The sequence below is a fragment of the Lithobates pipiens genome, unplaced genomic scaffold (assembly GCF_037356315.1).
Source record: "Lithobates pipiens isolate NorthernLeopardFrog02 unplaced genomic scaffold, aLitPip1_a1.2 Scaffold_27, whole genome shotgun sequence".
NCBI classification, from domain to species: domain Eukaryota; kingdom Metazoa; phylum Chordata; class Amphibia; order Anura; family Ranidae; genus Lithobates; species Lithobates pipiens.
The window spans coordinates 101,728,674-101,753,328 of NW_027507788.1; the positions used below are offsets into that span (position 1 = coordinate 101,728,674).

Here is a 24,655-nt window from a genome sequence, read left to right on the forward strand (position 1 = left end):
AAAATCCAGCTAGCTAGACTCACAAAGGCAGATGCAATTTTTACTTAGTCTGGAGCACGCTTAAGGTTATGCAATTGCTAAGTTATTCCCACATTCTTTTGAAAATCTCCAAACTATCCTGTGAAATGACAACCTTTCACAATGTTCATTACCACTGCCCACACATAAAAATACCAAGCACAGAGAAACCTGTCTGGCAAAGAGATCTATCCCTGCCTATGGGGCAAACCGGAACTTACACACACTGGTACTAAACGGCATGCATTCAGGCTCACCATCTCATTCTCTGTAAACCAACTACTGTAGTAAAAATAGATTACATGAAATAAAATTATACAAATATAATAAAACTAACATCACTGTAAAAATAAAAACTTAGCCTACCTTTAAGTGGTTCTAAAGGCAGAATTCTATGCATTAAGGTAAAAAACCTTCTGGGTGCATACACCCCTTCCCCCCAGCCCCCCTCTTATACTTACCTGAGTCCCATCTCGATCTAGCAATATGCATGAGAGCAGCAGCTCTCCCGAGCCTCTCTCTCCCCATTGGCTCTCACAGCAGTGGGAGCCATTGGAGAGAACAGAACAACCGGCTGGGGACCCAAAAGAAGAGAATCAGGGCAATGGCTTTCCACAGAGCAGATAAGTATAACATGTTTGTTATTTTGAAAAAATCCTTTAGAATCACTTTATAAGATAGCTTCTGTGATAAACTTGCCATTCACTTTTTTTCACAATGTTTTCATGTTTTGAAAGTAATTGGTCACCTCCACAAGTCTGATGCTGGAGTATGTAGGGCATTGTACAGAGGTCAGCAGTTTCTAGGGCAAGTACAGGGGTCAGCACACCAAGTCTGACAAATAGGCTGGTCCTTAAGTGGTTAAATAAAAAAGATCTTCTACTTAACTGCTCCTACTCTCCTGATTGTGCCTTCATAGCAAGCCACTTGCTATAGGGGCATATGTGTGCGTGTGCTCCCGAGCTGGGCTGTGTTCATCTATAGACACACAGTGTGGCTCGGCCATGCCACCCACTCATGGGCGTCCCCAGGTAGGGGCAAGGGGGTCAAGTGCCCCCCCCTGGAATTGGGGATCAGATCTTAAATTTAGCACAGTTGCGTCGCTATCGGGGCTTCCTGCCCACTCCGTTCCTTCCCTATTGGCGATAACTGAGTGCCAAACAAAGGAAACCAGGAGAGGAGAGCATCATGGGACATGTAGTCCCAAAGATTGTCAGCCACATTTGCCACAGGGAGGAGGCTACAGCTCGATCAAGAGAGAGATTGAGAGACTGCAGGCTGGAAAAAAGCTGAGGGAGAGAGCGCTACAGGACAAAGAATGAGGAGTGTGCAGGGGCAGAAGCTAGAGAGAGAGCCACACTTCCCACTGCCACCAGGGAGAGCCACACTGCCCAGTGCCACCAGAGAGAGCCACTCTGCCCAGCACCACCAGCGAGAGAAACACTGAGCCACTGCCAGGGTACAGACATGTTACACTACTGACCAGAATCTCCCCCCAGGGAACCCAGAGTGAGCGATCGTCCAGCCGGAGGGATCACTGCTGTAGTTTCGCTGGGTCTGGTAAGAGGGCCTGTTGGTCATTATCCATTACTTACCCTAGGAACTGTACTACGTCTGTAGTCTCTGACCATGATAATGTGATAATTACATTATCGAAAATGGGCGGTGAATGGTTGACCCTAAAATGATGCCCCCCCTGAAAAAAGTTCTGCGGACGCCCATGCACCCACTCCATAATTTCAGTATTTGTTTGACAGCAGCAAGAACTAATGGCTGCCACTGCTATCAGTGCAGCCTGTGAGAGCAGGGAGAGGGGAGAGAAGAACTGCAGCTGGGCACAGCTCTTGATTGATACAGGACCCAGGTAAGTGTTCGGAAGGGAGGTGGGGAGAACAGGCAGTGGAGAGCTTTTTACCTTCATCCAGAGAATGTATGAAGGTAAAAAAGAGTTTAGAACCACTTTAATATCTCCCTCATAAGTTTCCTTAACCTTAGCATGTTTGACTTGTCTAACATCTCATCTCTGAGCAAAAAGTTTTTTGCGGGAAGTTTTATAATTATGCACTGTATGATATGGGAGTTATGAGTTATTACATTTTTCAGAATTTTTAAGATTGTAATATACACATTTGTCTCATAAGATGAGGAAATTAGAGTGACTCTCTCTAGTATTTACACAAGTGGGTGAGTGCAGTGTGGTGCAGTTGTAATAATTCACACACAGTAGAGATGCAATCATTATAATTTGTATTGCAGAAAAGGAAGAACTTGTATTGTAGTCAAGGCAAACAGTTCACCACAAACCAGGAGGGAGAGGACTCAACCAGGAGCATCATGAACACCAAAAGCATGTAGCGGAGCAGGTATCAGCTGAACTGACAGTGTCTGTCTAGAGGGGCAAAATGCAGCCTGGCTGTCTCACTGTAAGATGTCCAAGGCAATTTTGAGCCCTAAGCTTTCCCTTCCCATTTGGCACTTCTACCTGCCACTAATACTGTCCCTGACAGACAGGGAACCTGTCCCTACACTACCCACATGCAAATGTGTGCCAAAACCTGGGGATCAGAGACAGAAAAAGACTCTTTTGATCCAAGATGGCTACCAAGGGTTACCTGGAGGCAGCACAGCCAATCACAACGCTGCCTCCAGGGATCATAAAACCAGGGAGAAACCAATTTGGCCTTGGCTTTCTCTCCAGGCTCTGATGCCCCTCTGGTCGGCACCACATATAGTGGAGGAAACAGGCTACAAAAAAAACTCTTTCTGCTCTATCCAAGATTACAAAAAGTTTGGCTTTAGATATGCTATAAGGAAAGGCACTGTCTTGGAACTGGAATTCATATTCTACTACCACTTTCCCCACCCTCTGCTTGAAACAATTAGGAATTATTTTCAGAACTTTGATGAACTCTGTCATGTTTACATGTTTTACTCGTTTAGACTTATTTACTAAAAACCTGATAGCAAACCATGTTGGAAGATTTAAAAATTTGTAAACTCGAATTGAACTTGAATTATATGTTCAAAATAACAATTGGTCCTGCCAAAAATATATTAAGCTAATAACTTCTTGAACTTTCTATGTTTGCTGCTCTGTTCTTGGTTGGAATTATTCCTAGCTTTCTTTGTGAACTACATAACAACTCTCCCCTATGCTATGGAGATGAAGGTGTTTTGTAGAGCTAAAACATTTTGGGGGAGATTTACTTAAATTGATGCACACAGAATCTGGTGCAGCTGTGCGTAGTAACCAATCAGCTTCTAGGTTTTATTATCTAAACTTAATTGAACACGCTGAAGTTAAAAGTTGACTGGTTACTATGCATAGCTGCACCAGATTTGGATATAGTAATCATTTTATGAGTGCTTATGGATTTCAGAATCAAGTAGGTTAAGTGTGAGCAGGTTAATTTGCTAAGTGCTGGCAAAAAATCAGTCATTAATTAGCCATTGCATAGCAAGAACTATTCAGCTCAAAACGTAAAAACAGCAGGGGCAGCCAAAATACTCGCACTTGAGTGTCAAGTGTTAATATAATTAAAACCAATTTAAGGTACATTTTATAAATTAAATACCATCAGTTGCATCCTATTTAAAATTTGGTCAGGCAAAGTTGTTGGAAATGACTACACAAATAAAATGCATTTTCTAAATTAGCCCTCTAAAATTTTGACCATAAGCTAGAGATTCGGCTGGTGCATTGGATCTCTTGGAACATTTTCCATATTTGATAACAAACATTTCAAAGAACAACAGAACCACTCATATAATATCAACATATTCTGACATACAATTGCCTTTAAACAGATATATTTTCTATCTTTACATTAGTATAATTTCAAATATTATTGACTCAAAGGAATTAACTATAATTTTACCCATTAGGTGAGTATCAGAAAGTTTAAAGTCCATTCATTAACATGCAGTCATCCTAAATCTGAACTTATTTTTGCATAAGCTCTTGGCCATTCTAAATAAGGAGCTCTCCAATATGCAGATTTAACATCAGAGAAATCAGAGGTCTACCATCACTTTGCAGCACCCCCAGCTCCTTAAAGGACAATTAGGGGTTGATTTACTGAAGCCAGACAAGCTGACCCCTTAACCCCCGATGAAGACACATGACCCTATAGCGTAACGCATAGGGGAGAGGCTTGATGACGTCATCACGCTCTTCAGATGAGACAGTGTGGTAATTATACCAGCGAGTGGATTGTACATTGATGACCCTGTATGTGTTTATGTACATTGCATGCAAGGCATAGTTTGGTACACTGGTAGCACCCTGAGCAAGTGAGTGTACACCTGGAAGTTTGCGTTTTTATGGTTAATAAATTAATCTCAAGGATAAAGTACTGTGTTTGGCGCTTTCCCTTTCTTTATGTACAGGTGAATGGAGACATTCACGAACGATGCAGCAGGTTAAGAGGTTTTTGTAAAACCCTATGATTTGGAACGTTTTTAGTCCTCTAAGAGAAACACAAGCCTACATAGACCATATTTAAAAGTGTGGTCATATATCTGAGGTGAGAGCACCTCTGGCGGAGGAATCACTTAAAAAAACACAATTTTTATTGAAGCAAAAACTTGCTTTTGTATTTTCTTTGCATGTGATTAAATCTTTTTTGCTATGTGGATGTTTTACCACATTTACCAAACTAAGTGTAATTTCCTTGAATGTGAACATCTTATTTGCCTTTAATAAATCAACAAATGTTAGCCACCTATCAACTTGAAAAATCAATTGCTTAATTAGAAAGTGGGACGGATAGGTTCAGTCCTCCACTGTCCCCACATAAACTGAGATACTGCTCTGTCAGATTTCAGGGCAAGATAACTGTTCATGTAAAAGGCACCCCAACCAACCTACTAACCTTGCAGGTGTTCCTGTACCGTTCCTTCCTGTACTTTAACTTAAAAAAACCCTGTACTTCCAGGTATGAGGGAGCATGTGACCTCCTCCCGCGTGACAGTGTACAGGTCTAGCAAGTTAATGAAATATAACAGAGGAAGCATTGAAATACTAAGCAGTGACATTACTGCTCTCCTTAGTGTCCAGCACCAACCAACAGTGAGGATTCTGATTCTTCCTGGAGGAAGGAGCAACAGGGGTTGGTTGCCAAAGTGATGATCAGTGAGTTGAGGGAGCCCCCTTACATAGACCCTGTTACTTTGCCCTGAAATGGCAAGGTGAGAGTGTCTTTTTAACTATATATAAAATACTATTCCTTCTTCTCTTGAAACACTCTGTATTTCTTTTGTTGTTAATCAACACTCTTCACATGTTCTATGCAGCTTTGGCATATGGGTTGCTACATCCATTTTAAATGTGAAATAAAAGTATTTTTTGATTCTTGTAAGAAAAGACATTGAACATAAATCAAAATTAAATGACTCAGAGACAAACAGCAAATTATTTATCACACCCACAAAAATTATATTCTGTATTTGAGACAGCAAAGGAGAAAAAGCAGCATATTTCTTTCTACAAATACCTATATAATAGATTGTAACAGGTTTTGCTCTTTCTTACTGTATATGTCTTGCTGTGTTTTCCAGTTGACAAATGTGGTATTATAGAGGTAGCAATAACTGCAGCTAGCAGGCCATCATTAATGTTTCACTCTAAATGGGTTCTTGCTCCAAGACAACTGACACTAAACAATATCCATGACACTAAGATCTATTTATCCCGCCTTGCATTTTCCTCGCCGATCTTGCTGCTGAAACCGTCTCAGTTTGTGTGCCCAGACATCACGCCAAGGTAGTGACAGGCTGTTCTTATCCAGTATCACACGAGCAGGATCTGGAGATTCCTCATCATTACCGATGATCAAATAAGACTTTCCTACTTGAACCCGGAGGCAATCACATGCCAAATCTTGATCTGGAACCCATATTGGTTGATCACCACGTCTGATGGGAACCCTCCGCTGTCTATATACTGTAAGCACGTTAGCTGTAAATTGCCACCATTCTCCAGATTTCTCCATAGACAGTAGCTGGGCCCGGAGAACTGTAAAAAATAAGGTAGACATAGCATCATCTCATGTTTAAAATGTTATACTGGTAGAATGCTTACTAAACTGGTATGTGTGGTGTAGCAAAAATCTCTACCAACACAGGGCACAAAAATCACTGTCTTTACTTTTCTCTGCACCATTTAAGCATTTTCTTTATTTACTCATTAGAGGTACTTATATAGCGCTGTCAGTTAACGCAGCACTTTACATATTTTCTATACCTTCATATTAATCCCTGCCCTCAAGAAGCTTACAATCTAAGGTCCCTAACTCGCATTCATTCATACAAATACTAGGACCAATTTGGACAGGAGCCAATTAACCTAACAGCATGTCTTTAGAGTGTGGGAGGAAACCTGAGTAACCAGAGGAAACCTATGCAGGCACGGAGAGAACCTGCAAAGTCCAGGCAGATAGTGCCATGGTTGGGATTCAAACCAATGACCCCAGTCCTGCTTGGCGGAAGTGCTAAACACTTAGCCACTGTGCTGCCTCAAAATATTATCTTGATATTTTGTCAGCTAAAAAGGCTTTCATACTCACAAGTTTGTCCTGATCAGTGATTATCTGCAGGGTAGGTATGTTCATTACAACACCTTTCATGTACGACAATGTCAAGGCTGATACAAAGACATAAATCAAGTGTGACATGGTGCTACAGGCGATTTCATCTGATCAGTGCCACAGCAAGAGCTCTTGGCTGCCATGCTGGAGCCACTGTCTCAAGCAAATTTCATATTCTGCACCCTATTGACCTGGGTATTACACTGGTTACGGAACCACGACTCTACTTTTACCAACTAATACAAAAATTGATAAAGAAATAATTGTAATGCATTTTATCACAGCATATGAAATGGATTGCTGGACTTACAAAACCATTCTGATACCCACATTCACCAAACATTAGTGGAAGAACTGAAAACACTGCTATAGCTTTACTTTTAACATATACAACTTTCTTATTTAAAGCTTAAAAGCAAACTATTTATAAAATAGTATCTAATATTTGATCACAGATCTTCAGATCTATTGGATTGCTTAAGAAAATGTATGACCTTGTGACTGAGCATATCCTCTCAGTGTGCATATATATATATATATATATATATATATATATATATATATATATATATATATATATAATATATATATATACATATATATATACATATATTCATAGAAGGCAGTTGTTCTATAGAAAGCAATCATAGGTGGTTTAATGACAGTGAGTCTAAAATGACAAAAAATGTTGAAAAGTTAAATAGCAGGATGATTGAAGATTATTTTTAGTATTTTAGAAATAACAAGGTAAGTCTGTATTATGTTGTTATTAGGCTGCTTGCAAACCAACAGATTATCATATGCATTTGCAGCACCACTTAAAAAACAAAAACACTCCTCAGAAGTTTGAAAACTCCCAGTAAACAACGCACCATAAAAATTAAAGTGATGACAGTTACCATAAAAGCGCATACAACATAATAAACAATTTATAAAATCTTACAATTTATAAAATCTAACAATTTATAAAAGAGCCAGCAAAATTCTCTAACGATGAAGTTCATAAAAGTGTGCAAAAATAGTCAGTCCTCCACCATCAGGTATAAATTGCCTGCAAACCTTCCAGTGTATGATCACACATGTTACCCGACAGAATGAACACTCACCAGACACTTGTGCTACAACAGGTATAGCAAATAGAGCATGGTCTAATCAGCTTATATTACACCCCCTGCAAGCCTCAGGTCAGTGTCTTTTTACAAATGCCTCCTATGCCCAGTAATGGATGTCACTACAGCTCATAAAAGGAGCAAACCAAAATCATAGTGCAGTATAGTTTATTATATACTAAAAGCCACCAAGATTAAAACCCACTGTGAAACAATCACAAATATACAGCTGTGCACTTACATCTCTGACCACTGCAGACAGAAGTATGCAGCAGTGTGACATCATCTCTTAGACAGAGCATTTTAGATTATACGACCATGCTGTATTTGCTACAGCTGTTATAGCCAAGTGTTTGGTGAGTGTCCATTCCTATGGAGTGTTGGTTTGTATTACAACTTCTATACTTGTACTCCCCCCAGAAGCTGCTTGGTAGATTGACTACTCTGTTCTTTGGCCTCAACTCTGTAAACAACCTTGGCCCCTCTGACACACCTGGTTGAATGAAAGTTGCTGCAAACTCTTAGCCCTTGTACACACGGTCGTACATTTTGACGGAAAATGTCCGGATGGACCGTGTTGTCGGATAATCCGACCATGTGTGGGCTCCATCAGACTGTTTCCGTCAGAATATCCGACCAACAAAGTTTTAGATTTGGGCTATAACATTTTCCGACAACATGATCCGATCGGACTTTGTCCGATCGTTTGTAGAGAGTTCCGATCGGACAAAGTGCAACGCATGCTCAGACCAAAGCTATTGGCTACTAGCCTGAACGTAGTCCTGTCGTAACTAAATTACGCCATCACGTTACGAATGTTACAACTTTGTCCGACCGTGTGTATGCAACACCAGTTTCGGACAAAATCTAATTTTGTTGTCGGAATCTCCGACCATGTGTACGAGGGCTTACAGGAACACCAGTATGAAAAAAATGCACCCAGATGTAATTCAGTACCAGAAAATAAACACCAGACTGGTTAATGTTAAATGTTAATGTTAAATGAATTCAGTGTATTATCCACTTGCCGACTGCCCTATAGCAGTTTCACTGCTACAGGGCAGATGTATATATATGTGATCCTGCACTTCTGGGTATTGGGAATGAGTGCGTGCCATTGGAGGCTCGCTTCCGCTGTAATTCTACACAGCAGGAGCCGATCAGTGGGTCCTGTGGACTTAATGTCTTCTGGCACCCGCTGATCGTTCGGTACCAGGCAGAACAGCAGTCTGCCAATGTAGGCAAGGCAGATTGCTATTCTATCAGTAAGGAAGGCATGGATCCTGTGTTCCTGCAAAGTAGGGACCTGGATCCATGCAGGAACACAGTAAAAGCACCTCCCACACACAGAGATGGTAAAATACCCCCAAAAGAAAGCTCTATTTGTGGAAAAAAAGGACAAAAGTTTATTTGGGTACAGTGTCGCACAACTGTGCAATTGTCAGTTAAAGTAATGCAAAAAATAGCCCGGCCATGAACGGGGGTAAATCTTCCAGAGCTGAAGTGGATATAATTGGTTGAGGTAAATGCCAGTATGTATATAATGAGAAAATAGAGAAATAGGTCAACCACAGCTCAGTAAACAATTGAATCACTAGGTTATAGCAGTTTAAAATAGAGTTCCATATTGAATTTGTTTTATACCTGATAATCTATAAATCAGCAGTAAGGATGAGCCAAACCCCCCCCCCCCCCCCTGGTTCGGTTCGCACCAGAACATGCAAACAGACCTAAACTTCGTGTGAACTTTAGAACCCTATTAAAGTTTATGGGACTCGAACGTTCAAAATCTAAAGTGCTAATTTTAAGGGTTAATATGCAAGTTACTGTCCTAAAAAGTGTTTGGGGACCAGGTACGAAATTTAAAGGAATATTACACTTTTATTGTCTCACTTTAATCATTATTAAAATCACTGCTCCCAAAAAAAAGTCAGTTTTTAAAACTTTTTTTGCATTGATACATGTCCCGTGGGGCAGGACCCAGGTCCCCAAACACTTTTTAGGACAGTTCGCTCAGCGGAGTCCCCCAGCTCAGTGGGAGATCACTCCGTTGACCTACGCTGAGACGGCGGATGACAGGTCCGTCTCTGCTCACTGAGCAGGGAGGGACCTGTCAGAGCCCCATTGATTCTTATCGGGAGAGCGGACTAAAAACAAACAGCATGTCCGTTTTCATCAGATCTCCTCCGATCTGCCAGATGGATGGCTGGACGTATTACCATAGGTCTGTCTTGAGCGGATCAGATGGCAGGCGGGTGTCAGAGGACACCCGCCTACCCATTGGAGTCAATGCGTGGCCCGCTTGGATCCGTCTGAAAAATGGACAGGCAGATCCGAGCGGACTTGTCATGTGAAAGGTGCCTAAGACTTAGATCTTCATACGGAGGTTCCTATTACTCCGGATAACCAATAAAGTCCTTATAGAAAAGCAATTTTAAAAGACAGTCCTTCCTATAATTCTTCAGCTGGCCAAAGTTGAGGTCCAGTCTTTCCGGTGGTGCACAAAAGCACATTTCCATTAAAGTCTGCATGCAGTGAATAAGACTGTTAGTTGGATTGTTAGTTAGATGGCTAGTCCATATGTACTCAGTCTCTGATAGTAATGATTTATATATAGATTAATAGCCGCAATGCACTCTCACTAGTCCCAGTGATACCACAACTTTGGTCCTGCCGTTCATAGCTCATATCTTCACCTGCCTGTCCTCAGCACACAGGTTTAACAGTGCTCTGTTTTCTGTCTCAGGCTGCAGGTTTGTAGCAAGTTAGTGTGCACTCAGAAACAGTGATATTCCCAGCAAGAAGAAGTTCTCTTTCTAAAATCCAAAAGAAACATTGCTTCTTTGCCCTCCTGTTAAGAGTGTATATCTGGGAGTTGCAGTCCACATTCCATCTACCCCCATACAAAACCATCTTCCCAGACTACACTTTCTAGAGTTCACTGCAGCTTGCATCAAAGTTCCTCAGTCCATCATGCCCATCTGCCCTCTCTGCTGGATAGATGCTGAATGGAACTAAAAGCCAGCATAAGATTCTTGTAAAGGCACACAAAGCAGCTGCAGCACAGTGTCTTTATGATGTCCCTTTTCTAGACACGCACCTGGCTACATACATGTTTATACCTTTACATCTGCTGTATAGGTTAAAATGCCTTTACTATACCCAGGGAAAATATGATGCATGCTAGTCTCAAAATCAAGACTTGAAAATTAAAACATTAATTTGGATATAATTCAAGCATTAGTTGAATATGAGGAAACAATTTTCTCACTAAGTACTCAATTTTAAAGGTTATCCTGGCTTTATATTGCAGCTGACACATAAAATACTGACCATAAAATGCATGAAAAAAAAATCAGAAGACTGAATGTTGTGGTAGTTATACCTTAAAGAAATTAAACCGTCTTCTTTGGAATCAAGTGAAAATGTGACTGTGGCTATCTACCGACAGAATAATGATGACTTTAATCAAACGCGGATATTTTTCTCACTTAGAATAAATTAAAAACAGGGCAACGTAGAAGTGGTAAAGCTTTTTAACCTTGATTACAGAAAAAAAAATTGTGATAATGACCCCTTCCTGCAATATTAAAATATATCTAAAGTAATTTTTTCTTGTTTTAGTTAGATTATGGAAGTGTTAAACCCGTGACAATTTTGCATTGCTATCTGCATCCAAATTAGGAAGATTTGCCCTCTCTAAAGTATTGTTTTTATATAAACTTTAAGCAGTAATCATGTATTTATTGTTAAATAAATGACCAGATTATAGCCAGTAATGCTCAGCTCTGTTGGATCACATTAATTGAGTTACGCATGGCCACCAGTATTTCACTGAACCATATAGATAGTTGTTTTTTAGCGTAAAAAATAAAGAAGCCTGGCCATAGAAAGGCAGATCTAATTTGCCTGCCCTCAAAGATTTTTGATTACTATGTACTAGGAGGTAAACTCTCAGTTGTTGAAGTATCTTATAAGATAATAATTTATCTAAGAGATTATCCAATATGACTTTTTACACATACTAAATATTGTTGCTACTGATGCTGGTATCAGCCATATCAAGGGCTACAATTACGAAGGATATAGTATCCCTAGTTATTCAAATATACTAGCAAGAATAATACCTTATATAATTGCAATAAAATAGGTTTTCCACTCTTCAAAAAAAGCTGAAAATCCCTTTGGTGCCAATGCACTCAGAGCTTTTTCAAACAAGAAATTTGATGCAGCTCTTCTCTCGGTATCCCACTGGGATATCAGTACTTAAATAGTGGTGGATTCCTATGAGCTAAGGTCCGAGTTGTTTCCTGTTATTCTGCACTCCTACAGAGGAATGTTTTTAGAAACCATTTAATAAAATATATGTCTAACTTATGCCAATGTAATTTTGCATTACAATTGTCTTACAATATCTTGAACAGTCTTCTAAGACAGCAAGCTTGAGGGCTCTGTAGTATTACTCTAATGTATACATACACCTTGGGTGGCTGCACACACTTAACCTGTGACCTCATGCCTTTAATTTGAGCTGTTGCTCTGTTGCTCATCATTTGTTTGAAGACTGTTTAGTTTTATTGGTCCTGACATAAAGACGATCAATCACAGAGACTTCTTTTCTTTGCTTCTTATTCTCTTACCACTGACTACGGCTTAAGGGCCCCTTATCCCTTTCTTTACAGGGTGCTTGCCCTGGAACTCACTGTGTTTTTAATGCACAGTAGGCCACCCCGAAAGATGTTTAACCCTTCATCTGAATGTGTGTGCATTATACAGTACACAAAAGATAAAGAGGTACTCAACACATTTTGCAGGTGAAGACTCATGTGCATTTGTTTATGATGTATGTCTATAAATAAATGCTACAGTCATCTTAAATCTAGTCTCCAGTCTAGCCTTCTGTTTTTAGTCTTCTTTGCCCTCACTTCTTTAAAAGCAGCAAGAGGAAATCAGCTTAACTTGATAATTCCCTTTGTGCTCTTAAAAACATTCTTCTTACGCAGCGGGGCTTGGACCCGATAGTTCTATCTCATCTCTGGCTTTCAGTGCTCACTTTCCTTCCCAGCCGAACATTGCCATTTTCTCAGAAGCCATGGCTTTAACTAATCCCATGAAATGATGATCCTTCAGTCATCTTATCCCAGCTGTGCCCGTGGGATCAAGAAAAGGACCCGCTGGGAGGAAAGTGACCCAAAGCAAGCAGGGAGTAAAATAAAAGCCATGGAATTCAGTGCTTCAGCCCTACTAATTAATCTATTTGCATCTAAAAGGTCCTTCAAACTGAAGGTCTATCACATCTCATTTACTGACCATGGTTAAAAAAAAAAAGAAACACAGCATGGCTATGCTGATAAAATGGAACCTTGCTTTTGCTTTTACCAGTTCTGTTCTATTATTGCAAAGAGAAATTCTAAATGGTGGGTGACAGTTAAAGCAAGGTTGAAATCTTTATAAAGAAAAACAAATACAGAAAAATGTTCAGGGAAAGCAGCTTCATTAATTTGATGTGTATTTATATGTAGAGAATAAACATCATAACTGTGCTGTGCTTTGTGACAGTATTTGAGTGCAGCAGGGAGACAGAATTATGCATCCCAACTGTACATATCAGGACAGCTCTGCAGAGCTTAGAGAACTCCTAAAGGAGAGGAAAAGTTTGAACATTATTGTGACTTTTGTAACACCAAGAAATTCAGGTTTAGTTCACCCTAAAACAGTCTGTGAATATGATAAGCCTTTTATTTTGCACACAAAGGTTCTTTATTGCTTGCAAGTTCGTTCTGGCCACAATGCAAGAAAATAATTAGGTTCTCCAACATTTATATTTATGTAACATATAATTTTGTATAATGTTCTCTATAGAACATTAGACCATATTTCTATATGTGAAATAAAGATCTCAACATGTCTATTTATTCTCCATCATCTTCTGCTAGCATGGACACTAGTAACCATGGACAACAGGGAAGCAAAATCTACATCCACACAAATTTAAGGGGTCTATTTATAAAATAATTGTGTCAATCATTCACATAGCTGTCACAAATCAGCTTTCTTATTTACCTAATACCATATATACCAACCTGAATATAAGCTGAGGCACCTCATTTTGCAACAAAAGGCTGGGAAAACATATTGACTCCAGTATAAGCCTAGGGTGGGAAATGCCACAGCTACTGGGTAAACAGTGCCCATCTGCAGCCTCACTGTGCCCATTTGAAGCCTCACTGTGCCTACCTGTATCATCAGTGCCCATTTACAGCCTCACTGTGCCCACTTGCAGCCTTATTGTGCCCATCTGCAGCCTCACTGTGCCCATTTGCAGCCTAATTCTGCCCATCTGCAGCCTCAATGTGCCCATTTGCAGCCTCACTGTGCCCATTTGCAGCCTCATGGTGCCCCTCTGCAGCTGTACCTGTGATAACTAAAACAGCAGGTGTCTCCCACTTTGTCATGCCCATCTGCAGCTGTATCTGTGATAACTAAAACAGAAGGTGTCTCCCGCTGTGTCATGCCCATTTGCAGCTGTGCCTTTGATAACTAAAACAGCGGGTGTCTCCTGCTGTGTCATGCAGTCTGTTCGGCCGTCCATTGTAACAAAGCCCTGCCTCCTCCTCGTCCGTGATAGATGGAACACTGATACCTTTTCCAAGAATTGTATCAGTGTTCCATCTATCACAGATGAGGTGAGGAGGAGGCAGGGCTTTGTTACAATGGCAGCCGAGCAGCCTGCATGACACAGCGGAAGACACCCGCTGTTTTAGTTATCAAAGATACAGCTGCAGATGGGCATGACACATCGGGAGACACCCGCTGTTTTAGTAATCACAGGTACAGCTGAAGATGGGCACCCTCACTCGAGTATAAGCTGGGGGGGGGGGGGGGGGTTTCAGCCTAAAAAAAGTGTTAAAATACTCAGCTTATACTCGAGTATGTACGGTATGTTTATTTCCTAGGATTGTGAGGCCTATCTTGTGTCAATAATGAGGTATTTTCAGGAAAGTATTGCATTACAGCCTCCAGATGGAGATGACAAATGATATAAACATAATCACAAATTACAGTGAAGATTCCTGTCAGCTGTGTAAATGACTGACACATTTGCATAGTAATGTTTTTATAGACACCTAAGTGTTTTCTTATATAGTACTAGACCTGAGACCGTTATTGTGTGCTCCTTCATATCTACACATAGCTCCCAACTAGCTGGTGAGAATGCCTACATAGGATAATTATTTAGGCCTCTGAGATCTTTGGGCTTCCACGGCTGGAGCTGCATCTCATCAAAAACAATGAATGATCTCCAAGCATTATCACAAGCTTGGAGCTGCTTTATAAAGGCCTTCTGTTCTGTGTAAGTGAGCATTCCCCAAGTTTCCCTCTTGTTGAAAATGATAAATTATCACAATCATTTTACATACCGTAGTCCTTTTTGCAATACTTGCGTAGATTCATGTGCACACGGCTGTGAGATGGCTTACAATAAGACTGGCATTCAGAGACTAAAAAAAAAATCAGATATTATCAAATCTAAATCCTGCTACACAGCAAAACTCAAATACTGCTTTAATACTATACAGTAAGTTTGATATACCTGATCCTGCTTTCCATTCCACAGGATATGCTGCTGTTGTAGTCATCTCCTCTTGAATCCCTAGTTTTAAGCAAAATAAATATGTTAATGTTAATATATTGCAGTAAAATGTATTGATAAAATGTACCAAATCCTGTGTAAATGATCAATTTTCCAGGTATCACCAGAGCCTAGTTTACATAGCTGTATCCTTCAAGCATGCAGACAATGAACCCCCTAAGTTCATTCCACAACCATTAGAAACCTTTCCTTTACACAGAAAAATATATTCAATTTGTCAAGAAGCAAAGCCATGCCAAACAAGTAGACAAATGCTATGTCTATGTATAATATGGAATTTTATGTAGCCCAAAATAATGAAAAAAATACCATTCAAATGCCCCCTAAACTATCATTCAGGTCAGCATGTGGATAGACTGGTGCAAGACAAACAGGATCAGCTTTTCAGGCTTGAACAAAATGGAGGCCGTCCTCACACAAATACCAGCTCTCTTTCATGAACGTGAATAAAAAATGTAAAACATGGCTTCAGCTCCTATTGTTCACCTGTAGAGAACATCTGAGATGAATGAATGAATAATTTGTATAGCGCTCAAAGCGAACTGAATCCCATCATTGAATCATTTCATCTTTTTCGGGGGGCTTAATTATAGAGGCCCCTATGATTAAGAAAGGACAAACTGTGTCTGAAGAGTTATCTGCAGGTGGAGAACAGAAGCTGAAGCCATCTTTTACCCATTTCATTCACATTCATGCAACAGGGAGTCAAAAATACAGTCGGGGGGGGGGGGGGGGGGGCGTTAATATGTACTCAATCACTTCTCAGAATTGGTGCACGCATAGGCAGATAAACAATTCCATGATATGGATAATGGTATGGTGATATAAAGAATCATCTAGTAAATCAAAGGGTATTTACTATCACCATACGGTGCTATACTGTTATTCTTATTTTTAACTTTTTATATAATTATACAGTATTTATAAATTCAGTCTAATGTCTGTTCAAATTTTTGGGCAACATACGATGAGTTTTCAGGACTGGCTTCCTATTTTGACTGGCCCCAAATTTATAAAAAAAATGTTTTCAATAAATTTGTATTAAAGACAACTTTAAAAAATACACTCACCTTATAATAAACAGAGTGCTTAATGTATTGCTTAAAATTACTTACGGACACAAGGCATATGGGGAGATCGACTTTGTTGGTATCCTTGAGTGCAGCGATTGCATGTTAGGCCAGTCACTCCAGTCTTACATGGGCATTGACCAGTTGTTTGGTTGCACATGCCATTGACAGCCCCTATTGGGTGACACTGGCAAGCTGCAGTAATAAAAAAAATAGTAACAATAGTAAAAACATTAATAGGAAAAACTTGATTTATCTGTAGTATCTATCCGTAACACTCTGTATTTTTTAGACAGGATGTGCTTTGTAAGAGTCTTTAACTGGAAATGATTTTGGGATTTTTGCACATTTACATGATTAGCAAATATATAATAGAATAACTAGACCAAGACTGTATTGTTTTAGAAAGTGCCAAACATTCCCAACCATTTCAGATGTGCTGCCTGCTCAGTGCTCTAAAGCTCATTGTCAAAAATCCTCTCTGCCAGGCAATCTCTATCCAGTTCTATCAAGGGCTCATACTTCATATTTCAAAGATGTATGAATTCTCTATAGGAATGAAATGAGAGAACACCACACTTGCAGAGGTCACGTGGAAGGAGTTTTTACAAGAAAACACTGGATCAGAGAAAGGTGAGGCAAGGAAGGGTGAGAGATCTCAAAAATAAATGTACTGAAATCTGAAGAATCCTTTATTTCCAGTAATATTCAAATCTGTTCAAAACTTAATCAAGCTGACTTGGATATCAGGAGTAAGACAGATGTGCAATCACAATTTGAATGCCAAAATATTGTTCTTCTGAAAAGACATCCGATAAACATGCATTCTTGGAATATTCCAGTTTATTTGCTCAAAGCTATGCAGGCAGTGGTGTATCTAAGGTATGGCAGCCATGCAAGTGCCATGGGCACCATGGGAGGGGCGGCGGCAAAAAAGCTGCCCCACGCACGAAAAATAACTTCCACCTGTCCTCCTGCGGCTGGCTCTCACACTAATATAGCCCCTGGCACTGTGGCCAGCCTGCTGGAGTGTTGCGCCGGCAAGGCACTTGCTAATGGTCACTTGGCCTGGGGAGGGGATCGACAGGCGCACGCTCCCATAACGGCTGATAACTGGCCAGACCAGGTCCACGTAGAGGGTAGGGTTACTGGTGGAGGCACAGCCTAATGCTCCATCTACCCTCCTCTGTGTGGCTGGCATTATCTTCTCCTCTGAGGGTGGTCTGTGACATCACATGATGTGAGGAGGAGAACAGAGGAGTCACTTTATGAAAGAACCCCCAGGCAGCAGGATTTGCAGGATTTGCAGGATTAGCACTGCAGCCTAGCAGGTACTGATCTTGATCATCATCATGTGTGCCTCGATTCCATCCCACTGCCAAAGAGAAGCAAGCAGCCAATCAACTATAGTGCTGAATGTGGATTAAATAAAAATGCATAGACATTGATATCATAAATAAAGTGTAATAAAGTGATTTGTGCAACAGTAGGTACTACTTCTAATTAAAAGTAGTACCTGTTGTTGCACAAATCACGTTATTACACTTTATTTATAATATCAATGGCTATGCATATTTATTTAATCCATATTCAGCACTATATTTGATTGGCTGCATCTGCTTGGGCCTGGCACACATGCACAATCGCACATGATGACGATGACTTAAAGTCATCATCATGTGCGATTGTACGTGTGTGCCAAGCAGAAGCAGCCAATCAAATATAGTGCTCAATATGGATTAAATAAATATATATCATAAATAAAGTGTAATAAAGTGATTTGTGTAACAAGCTCATTGAACTGTTCACATTCAGTGAAAGTTCATGTACTTTCACTGAATGTGAATAGTTTAATGAGCAGAGGCAGACTGACCCGTTGGGCTCTCGGGTATTGTCCGAGGGCCTGGGGCCATTAGGGGGCCGCATAAGAGGCTCTGCAAGACTGCAACACATATAGTCTAGCACAGCCAGCAGCTGTAATAAGACCTTTCATGGCGCGCTGCCTTCCGCCTCCCCTTCCTTCCCTCCCATCCACCCCAGGTGCTTGTACTGTACATTACATCACTGGACAGAGGAGAAGAGAGGAGGGGCTGGTGGGATCAGCGTGCCCTGAGAGATCTTATTATTACATTCATTAGGTGAGGCTGTGTACTTTTTATTTTTTACAGGAGTCTAGAGACAGCAGGGCTGCCACCATCGGGGAGAGGGGGGAGGGGCAGCAAGTACAGATGAAGGGGGCCTGGGCCCCAACAGGACTGCAGGAGGCCCCATGATGTCTCCTGGTCCCACCCAGTGTCCCCTTGTGTCCCCTCCCCCACACAGTGTCCCCTGGCACCCCCCTGTGTCCCCTGTCTGCACTGCATCCCTCTCTGGTCTCATCGCACTGCGTCCCTCTGTCTGTCCCCAGCGACCCTCTCTGTTCTTGTCGCATGTGTCCCTATCTGTCCCCGCTGTCCCTCTCTGTCCTTATCACACTGTGTCCCTCTGTCTGTCGCCAGTGTCCCATCCTGTCCCTGGCATCTCTCTCTGTCCTCGTTGCACTGCCTCCCTCTTTGTCTGTCCCCAGCGTCTCTCTCTGTCCCTGGTGTCCCAGTCTGTCCTCATCACACAGGGGCGCAGTTTCAGTGCTTGCCATAGGTGCCATTTTCACTAGATACGCCTCTGTATGCATGACGTACAGGGAAAAGCAAAGAGATCATCCTCTTGTATAGGGATGAGCTTCAAGTTCGAGTTGAACTCATTTTCAACTTGAACATTGCCTGTTCGCCTGTTCCGCGAACAGTGAACAATTTGGGGTGTTCGCGGCAAATACGAAAAGCCGCGGAACACCCTGTACAAGTCTATGGGAGAAATCTAAAGTGCTAATTTTAAAGGCTAATATGCAAGTTACTGTCCTAAAAAGTGTTTGGGGGCCTGGGTCCTGCCCCAGGGGACATGTATCAATGCAAAAAAAAGTTTTAAAAATGGCTGTTATTTCGGGAGCAGTGATTTTAATAATGATTAAAGTGAAACAATAAAAGTGTAATATTCCTTTAAATGTCGCACCTGGGGGGTGTGTATAGTATGCCTGTGAAGGGGCACATGTTTCCCCTGCTTAGAGCTGTCCCTGCACAAAGTGTCATTTCTGCAGGAAAAAAAGTAATTTAAAATCACGCTATAATGAATTGTCGGCTCCCCGTAATACAGAGAACAGTCATTGAACGTCATTGATAAAAAAAATAAAGCATGGGGTTCCCCCAAATTCAATTACCAGGCCCTTCAGGTCTGGTATGGATATTAAGGAGAACCCTGCATCAATCCCGCCCCCCCTGTTTGGTGGCCCTCCTCATATAAGAAATGTCAGGCTGCTGGGATCCTGCAGTGTCTCCGCCAGTGGAGACAGAGGAAGGATGGATGGACTGCGCTGTTCTGGACGAAGAGATCACCCATTGCTGGATCAGATCAGCCATCGCTGAACCCAGGAGAGATGATCATCCGTGGCTGAATAGCAAGAGTGGATTACCACCGCTGGAATCTTTTTTTATTTATTTTTTATTTTTAATAAAGAACTTTTTCAAAAGTATGTTTGTCTTTTTTAACATTCTTTTACATTTTATTTGAGAAATGGTAGGGGTACTTTTGTACCCCCTTACCATTTCAAACAGGGGGGCCAGGATCTGGGGGTCCCCTTGTTAAAGGGGGCTTACAGATTCTGACAAGCGCACTGCCCGCAGACCCCCACAACCACCGACCAGGGTTGTGGGGATGAGGCCCTTGTCCTCATCAAATGGGGACCCCAAAGCATTTCAAACGGGGGGCGGAATATGGGGGTCCCCTTGTTAAAGGGGGCTTCCAGATTCTGATAAGTCCCCTGCATGAAGACCCCCACAACCACCCCAAAGCATCCTCCCAATGTTGAGGGCATGTGGCCTGGTACGGTTCGGGGGGGGGCGCTCTCTCCTGGGACGCCAGGTTGCGTGCTCGGATAAAGGGTCTGGTATGAATTTTAGGGGGAACCCCACCTCATTTTTTTTAATTGATGTGGGTTCCCCTTAATATCCATATTTAGGGGGAACCCCGCATTTTTTTCTTTAAAATTGACACAGGGTTCCCCTTAATATCAAAACCAGACCTGAAGGGCCTGGTAATTGAATTTGGGGGAACCCCACGCTTTTTTTTTATCATTGACTTTTCATTATAGCCATGAGTGATTTTAAATGACTTTTTTTTCCTGCAGAAATGACACTTTCTGCAGGGACAGTTCTAAGCACGGGAAACATGCGCCCCTTCACAGGCATACTATACACACCCCCCAGGTATGACATTTAAAGGAATATTACACTTTTCTTGTTTCACTTTAAGCATTATTAAAATCACTGCTCCCGAAAAAACGTCAGTTTTTAAAACTTTTTTTTTGCATTGATACATGTCCCCTGGGGCAGGACCCAGGCCCCCAAACACTTATTAGGACAGTAACTCGCATATTAACCTTTAAAATTAGCACTTTAGATTTTGAATGTTTTAGTCCCATAAACTTTAATAGGGTTCTAAAGTTCACATGAAGTTTAGATCTGTTCGCAGGTTCTGGTGCGAACCGAACCAGGGGGTGTTCGGCTCATCCTTACTCTTGAACCACCTTATCCAAATTGGCCAATGCCATCTTCGTTAAGGTTGGTTTGTTAGGGATGACTTTGAAGATTTGCTGCTCTCAGAAATTTAGGAGGCGCTTTCAACCTTTGTAGGGCTTATTGTAGATATAAGAATGCGGTTATAAGACTGGTAAAATAGCCCCATCTCACCTCCTTTAACTGATCACTGGCAGTAAAAAAAGAAGAAAAAATCAAAACGTCTATTTTATTTACCAAAAGCTGGGGTTACGTGATCCTCCAGTATTTTTTCTTCCTTTGTTTACATCAGGTGAGGTCCTTCTTCCAGCGTTCATATCACTGATGCAGACATTCCTACTGGCTCTCCAGCGGTGAAGGTCTCTTCAGGATCCATAAGAGGAGCATTATAACAAGGGAATGGTAGGGGACAAACTGGCTAGTGATGATCTGCATTGTTAGATCAGTGGGCCCCTGCATCTAGAAATGACACCAGCTAGGGGCTTGGAGGATGGAACTAGGGTAAGTATAACTTGCTCAGGCAGGTAAGAAAAATAAAAAAAAAACCCTGCTGGATGACGTAAAGGGGGGGACAAGGATAGGAGGGATGGGGGGTGGTCATAGTTTGTCTGGAGTGGGGCTTAAAGAAGAAGTAAAGTCAAAGATCTTTTGGATCTACTTCTACTGTTCACAGGAGTGCACTTAGTTCTGCACTCTTGTTATCCAGACTCAGCTGACAGGTTCAGCCCCTTGTTGGCTGAAATCACTCAGCCAGTCCAGACTCTAGAAGAATCCCAACTTCAATGTCGGCATCCATCCAGATGTCTGAACGGCAGCCTGCTCAGCCTCTCATTGTGCCCCTAAGAGCCTGAGCTAGCTGCTCCCTCCCCATCCACAGTCCAATGCTCCAATGAGCCCTGGAGGGGCAAAGGAGAGAGCCAATTAATGAAAATGAGAACTGAGTGATCAGTGGTCATTGGTTGCTCAGCATCTCAGAGGTGACAGGGGACTTAGGCTGTGCACACCTAGGCGAGTATGATCGTTTATTATTTTGAAATCCCACACTTCTCTTTTAAACAGTAACAATCCTACTTATTAAAAAAAAAAAAAAAAACATTTTTGCAAAATACACATAGGACAGTGTCAAATGATATAAACTTCTAGCAGATGTGGAAAATCTTCATACATCTTAATTTTGTATAATTGTTCAATTATGTACATATGAAAAAATAGAATTGCAAAAATTATGTTCCTTTAACAGAAAACGGTAAAACAATTCCAGCTCCATCAATCAGTTATTCGAATACTCTCAGAAAACCTTTTCTCCCAAAAATCTTTCTTAGATTAAGTGTTTCTTTACACTGTTATCTGATGTCTTTGGGCATTTTATCATTGAAAAATCTTGCCTAAAGACTAGAACAAATGTTTTAACATAAATCCAAACAGTGAAAGATGACATCTGTACTTACGCTTACAGGCTTTTCGACTGGCTATAGCTTTGCTCAAGTCACGTTTGTAACCCTGTTTACAGTAGTGACAATGGCGCCCGGCAGTGTTATGACGGCAGTTTAGGCAAATGCCTCCACTCTTCCTACCAGACAGCTTGTAGAGTTCCATGTTAAAACGACAGCGATGAGAATGTTGATTGCACTCGCAAGCTAAAAGGAAAGATCCAAATTGATTTATAATCTATAGTATTTATCATTATTATTATACAGGATTTATATAGCGCCAACAGTATCACTAATAATATGTTGTTTGGACAAACATGAATATAAAATAAAAAAAATTTAATATAACAATGCAAAGAATAAACTTTTAAGAAAACACTTTAGCATTTTGGGTCAATTTTACTTTTTGTGGCATTTAAATTAATGTTTGAAATCTGTTTTTAACAAACCAGGGAAGTTCTTTGTTGATATTTACTCTGAGGGTATTTGCACCTAAAAAAATAGTGTGAACTAGAGTACCATGTGTTAGTTACAAGCAATGTACTGTAGTAAGTTTTTTGTTTATTATGGTAAAAAATGTATTTGCTTATTTTACTTTTTTAGTCAGGTGCACTTTGTTTTGCAAATAAATATTTCATCATTGACAAATGATTTCTAGAGCACTGCAGGTTACACAAAGAGACAAGACAGCAGTAGATGCCTTCCTTTGTCTGAACAAACCTTAGGCATAGTCATCCAATAAGGAATGAGTCAGTGCCCTGACTGATTCGTGTGTGTGTGTGTGTGTGTGTGTGTGTGTGTGTGTGTGTGTGTGTGTGTGTGTGTGTGTGTGTGTGTGTGTGTGTGTGTGTGTGTGCTAATTTCATCTTGAGCTACTTATCTATAAAACAATATAAATTTTACAAAAAGAGGGTGAAGGAATTTCTAAATGAAAACTAAACTCCACCGGACATCTGGATAGGAAACGACATACTATTTGTGTGAAATATTTCATGGTTAGGGCTGGGTTCACATTTGTCCGGCTGCGGTTTCCAGCCTGGGGTCTGGTGCGTTTCTGTTCACCGGTTCAAGTGTGACTCAGGCTGGAACTTTTGCCTGAATTTGCACCTGAACCGAACTCAAAAACGCACAGGACCCTTTTGGAAACTGCACCATGGCCACCCAGGACATGTGTGAACCAGCTCCATTGAGAACCGGTCACACTCACATGCCATGTGAATAGGATGCATAAAAACTGAATCCAATTCGCAGATATGTGAAAAAAAAATTAAACTACATTTTTACTTATATATCCTGACAATATTAAAGCGTAACTCCACTTTTGTTGAGAAAAAGCTTTGTTACAGATTCCTACCTTTTGTTATTCTGAAGAAATCCATGTGTGTTTGTCTGTGCCTCTGTTCCGAGTAAGACCCTTTTCACATTGAGGCAATTTACAGAGGCTACAGCGCTTAAAATAGTGACTGTAAAGTGCCTCTCCTCTCACTCCAGTGTGAAAGCCGAACCGCTGGCAGAACCGCCGGCAATACTTTTTTTCAGCAAACTGTTTGCAGGCTTTCTTGTGCATCATCTTTAGAAGAGGCTTCCTTCTGGGATGACAGCCATGCAGACCAATTTGATGCAGTGTGCGGCATATGGTCTGAGCACTGACAGGCTGACCCCTCCACCCATTCAATCTCTGCAGCAATGCTGGCAGCACTTATACATCTATTTCCCAAAGACAACCTCTGGATATGATGCTGAACATGTGCACTCAGCTTCTTTGATCGACCATGGTGAGGCCTGTTCTGAGTAGAACCTGTCCTGTTAAACCGCTGCATGATCTTGGCCACCATGCTGCAGCTCAGTTTTTAGGTCTTGAGCTTGGCAATCTTCTTGTAGCCTAGACCATCTTTATGTAGAGCAACAATTATTTTTTTCAGATCCTCAGAGAGTTTTTTGCCATGAGGTGCCATGTTGAACTTCCAGTGACCAGTATGAGAGAGTGAGAACACCAAATGTAACACTCCTGCTCCCCATTCACACCTGAGACCTTATAACACTAATAAGTCACATGACATCAGGGAGGGAAAATGGTGATTGGGCCCAATTTGGAACTTTTCACTTAAGTGCATACTCACTTTTGTTGGCAGCCGCTTAGGTATTAATGGCTGTGTGTTGAGTTATTTTGAGGGAATAGCAAA

At 41.1% G+C, this 24,655-nt stretch overlaps 1 protein-coding gene across 4 annotated transcripts in view; it reads right to left on the reverse strand.

The window, feature by feature from the left end:
- Window positions 1-5,431: 5,431 nt before the first annotated feature.
- The window catches only part of LOC143934030 (netrin-1-like), a 173,800-nt gene continuing 154,576 nt past the window's right edge, over window positions 5,432-24,655 (reverse strand). For all 4 annotated transcript variants that reach the window (XM_077457270.1, XM_077457269.1, XM_077457272.1 and 1 more), the window contains 5 exons: window positions 22,491-22,679; window positions 16,484-16,633; window positions 15,309-15,368; window positions 15,136-15,216; window positions 5,432-6,034 (listed from right to left, as the gene is read on the reverse strand). In XM_077457270.1, coding sequence (XP_077313396.1) covers window positions 5,706-6,034; window positions 15,136-15,216; window positions 15,309-15,368; window positions 16,484-16,633; window positions 22,491-22,679 — 809 coding nt within the window. In that variant the 3' untranslated portion in view covers window positions 5,432-5,705. The remainder of the gene's footprint in view (window positions 6,035-15,135; window positions 15,217-15,308; window positions 15,369-16,483; window positions 16,634-22,490; window positions 22,680-24,655) is intronic.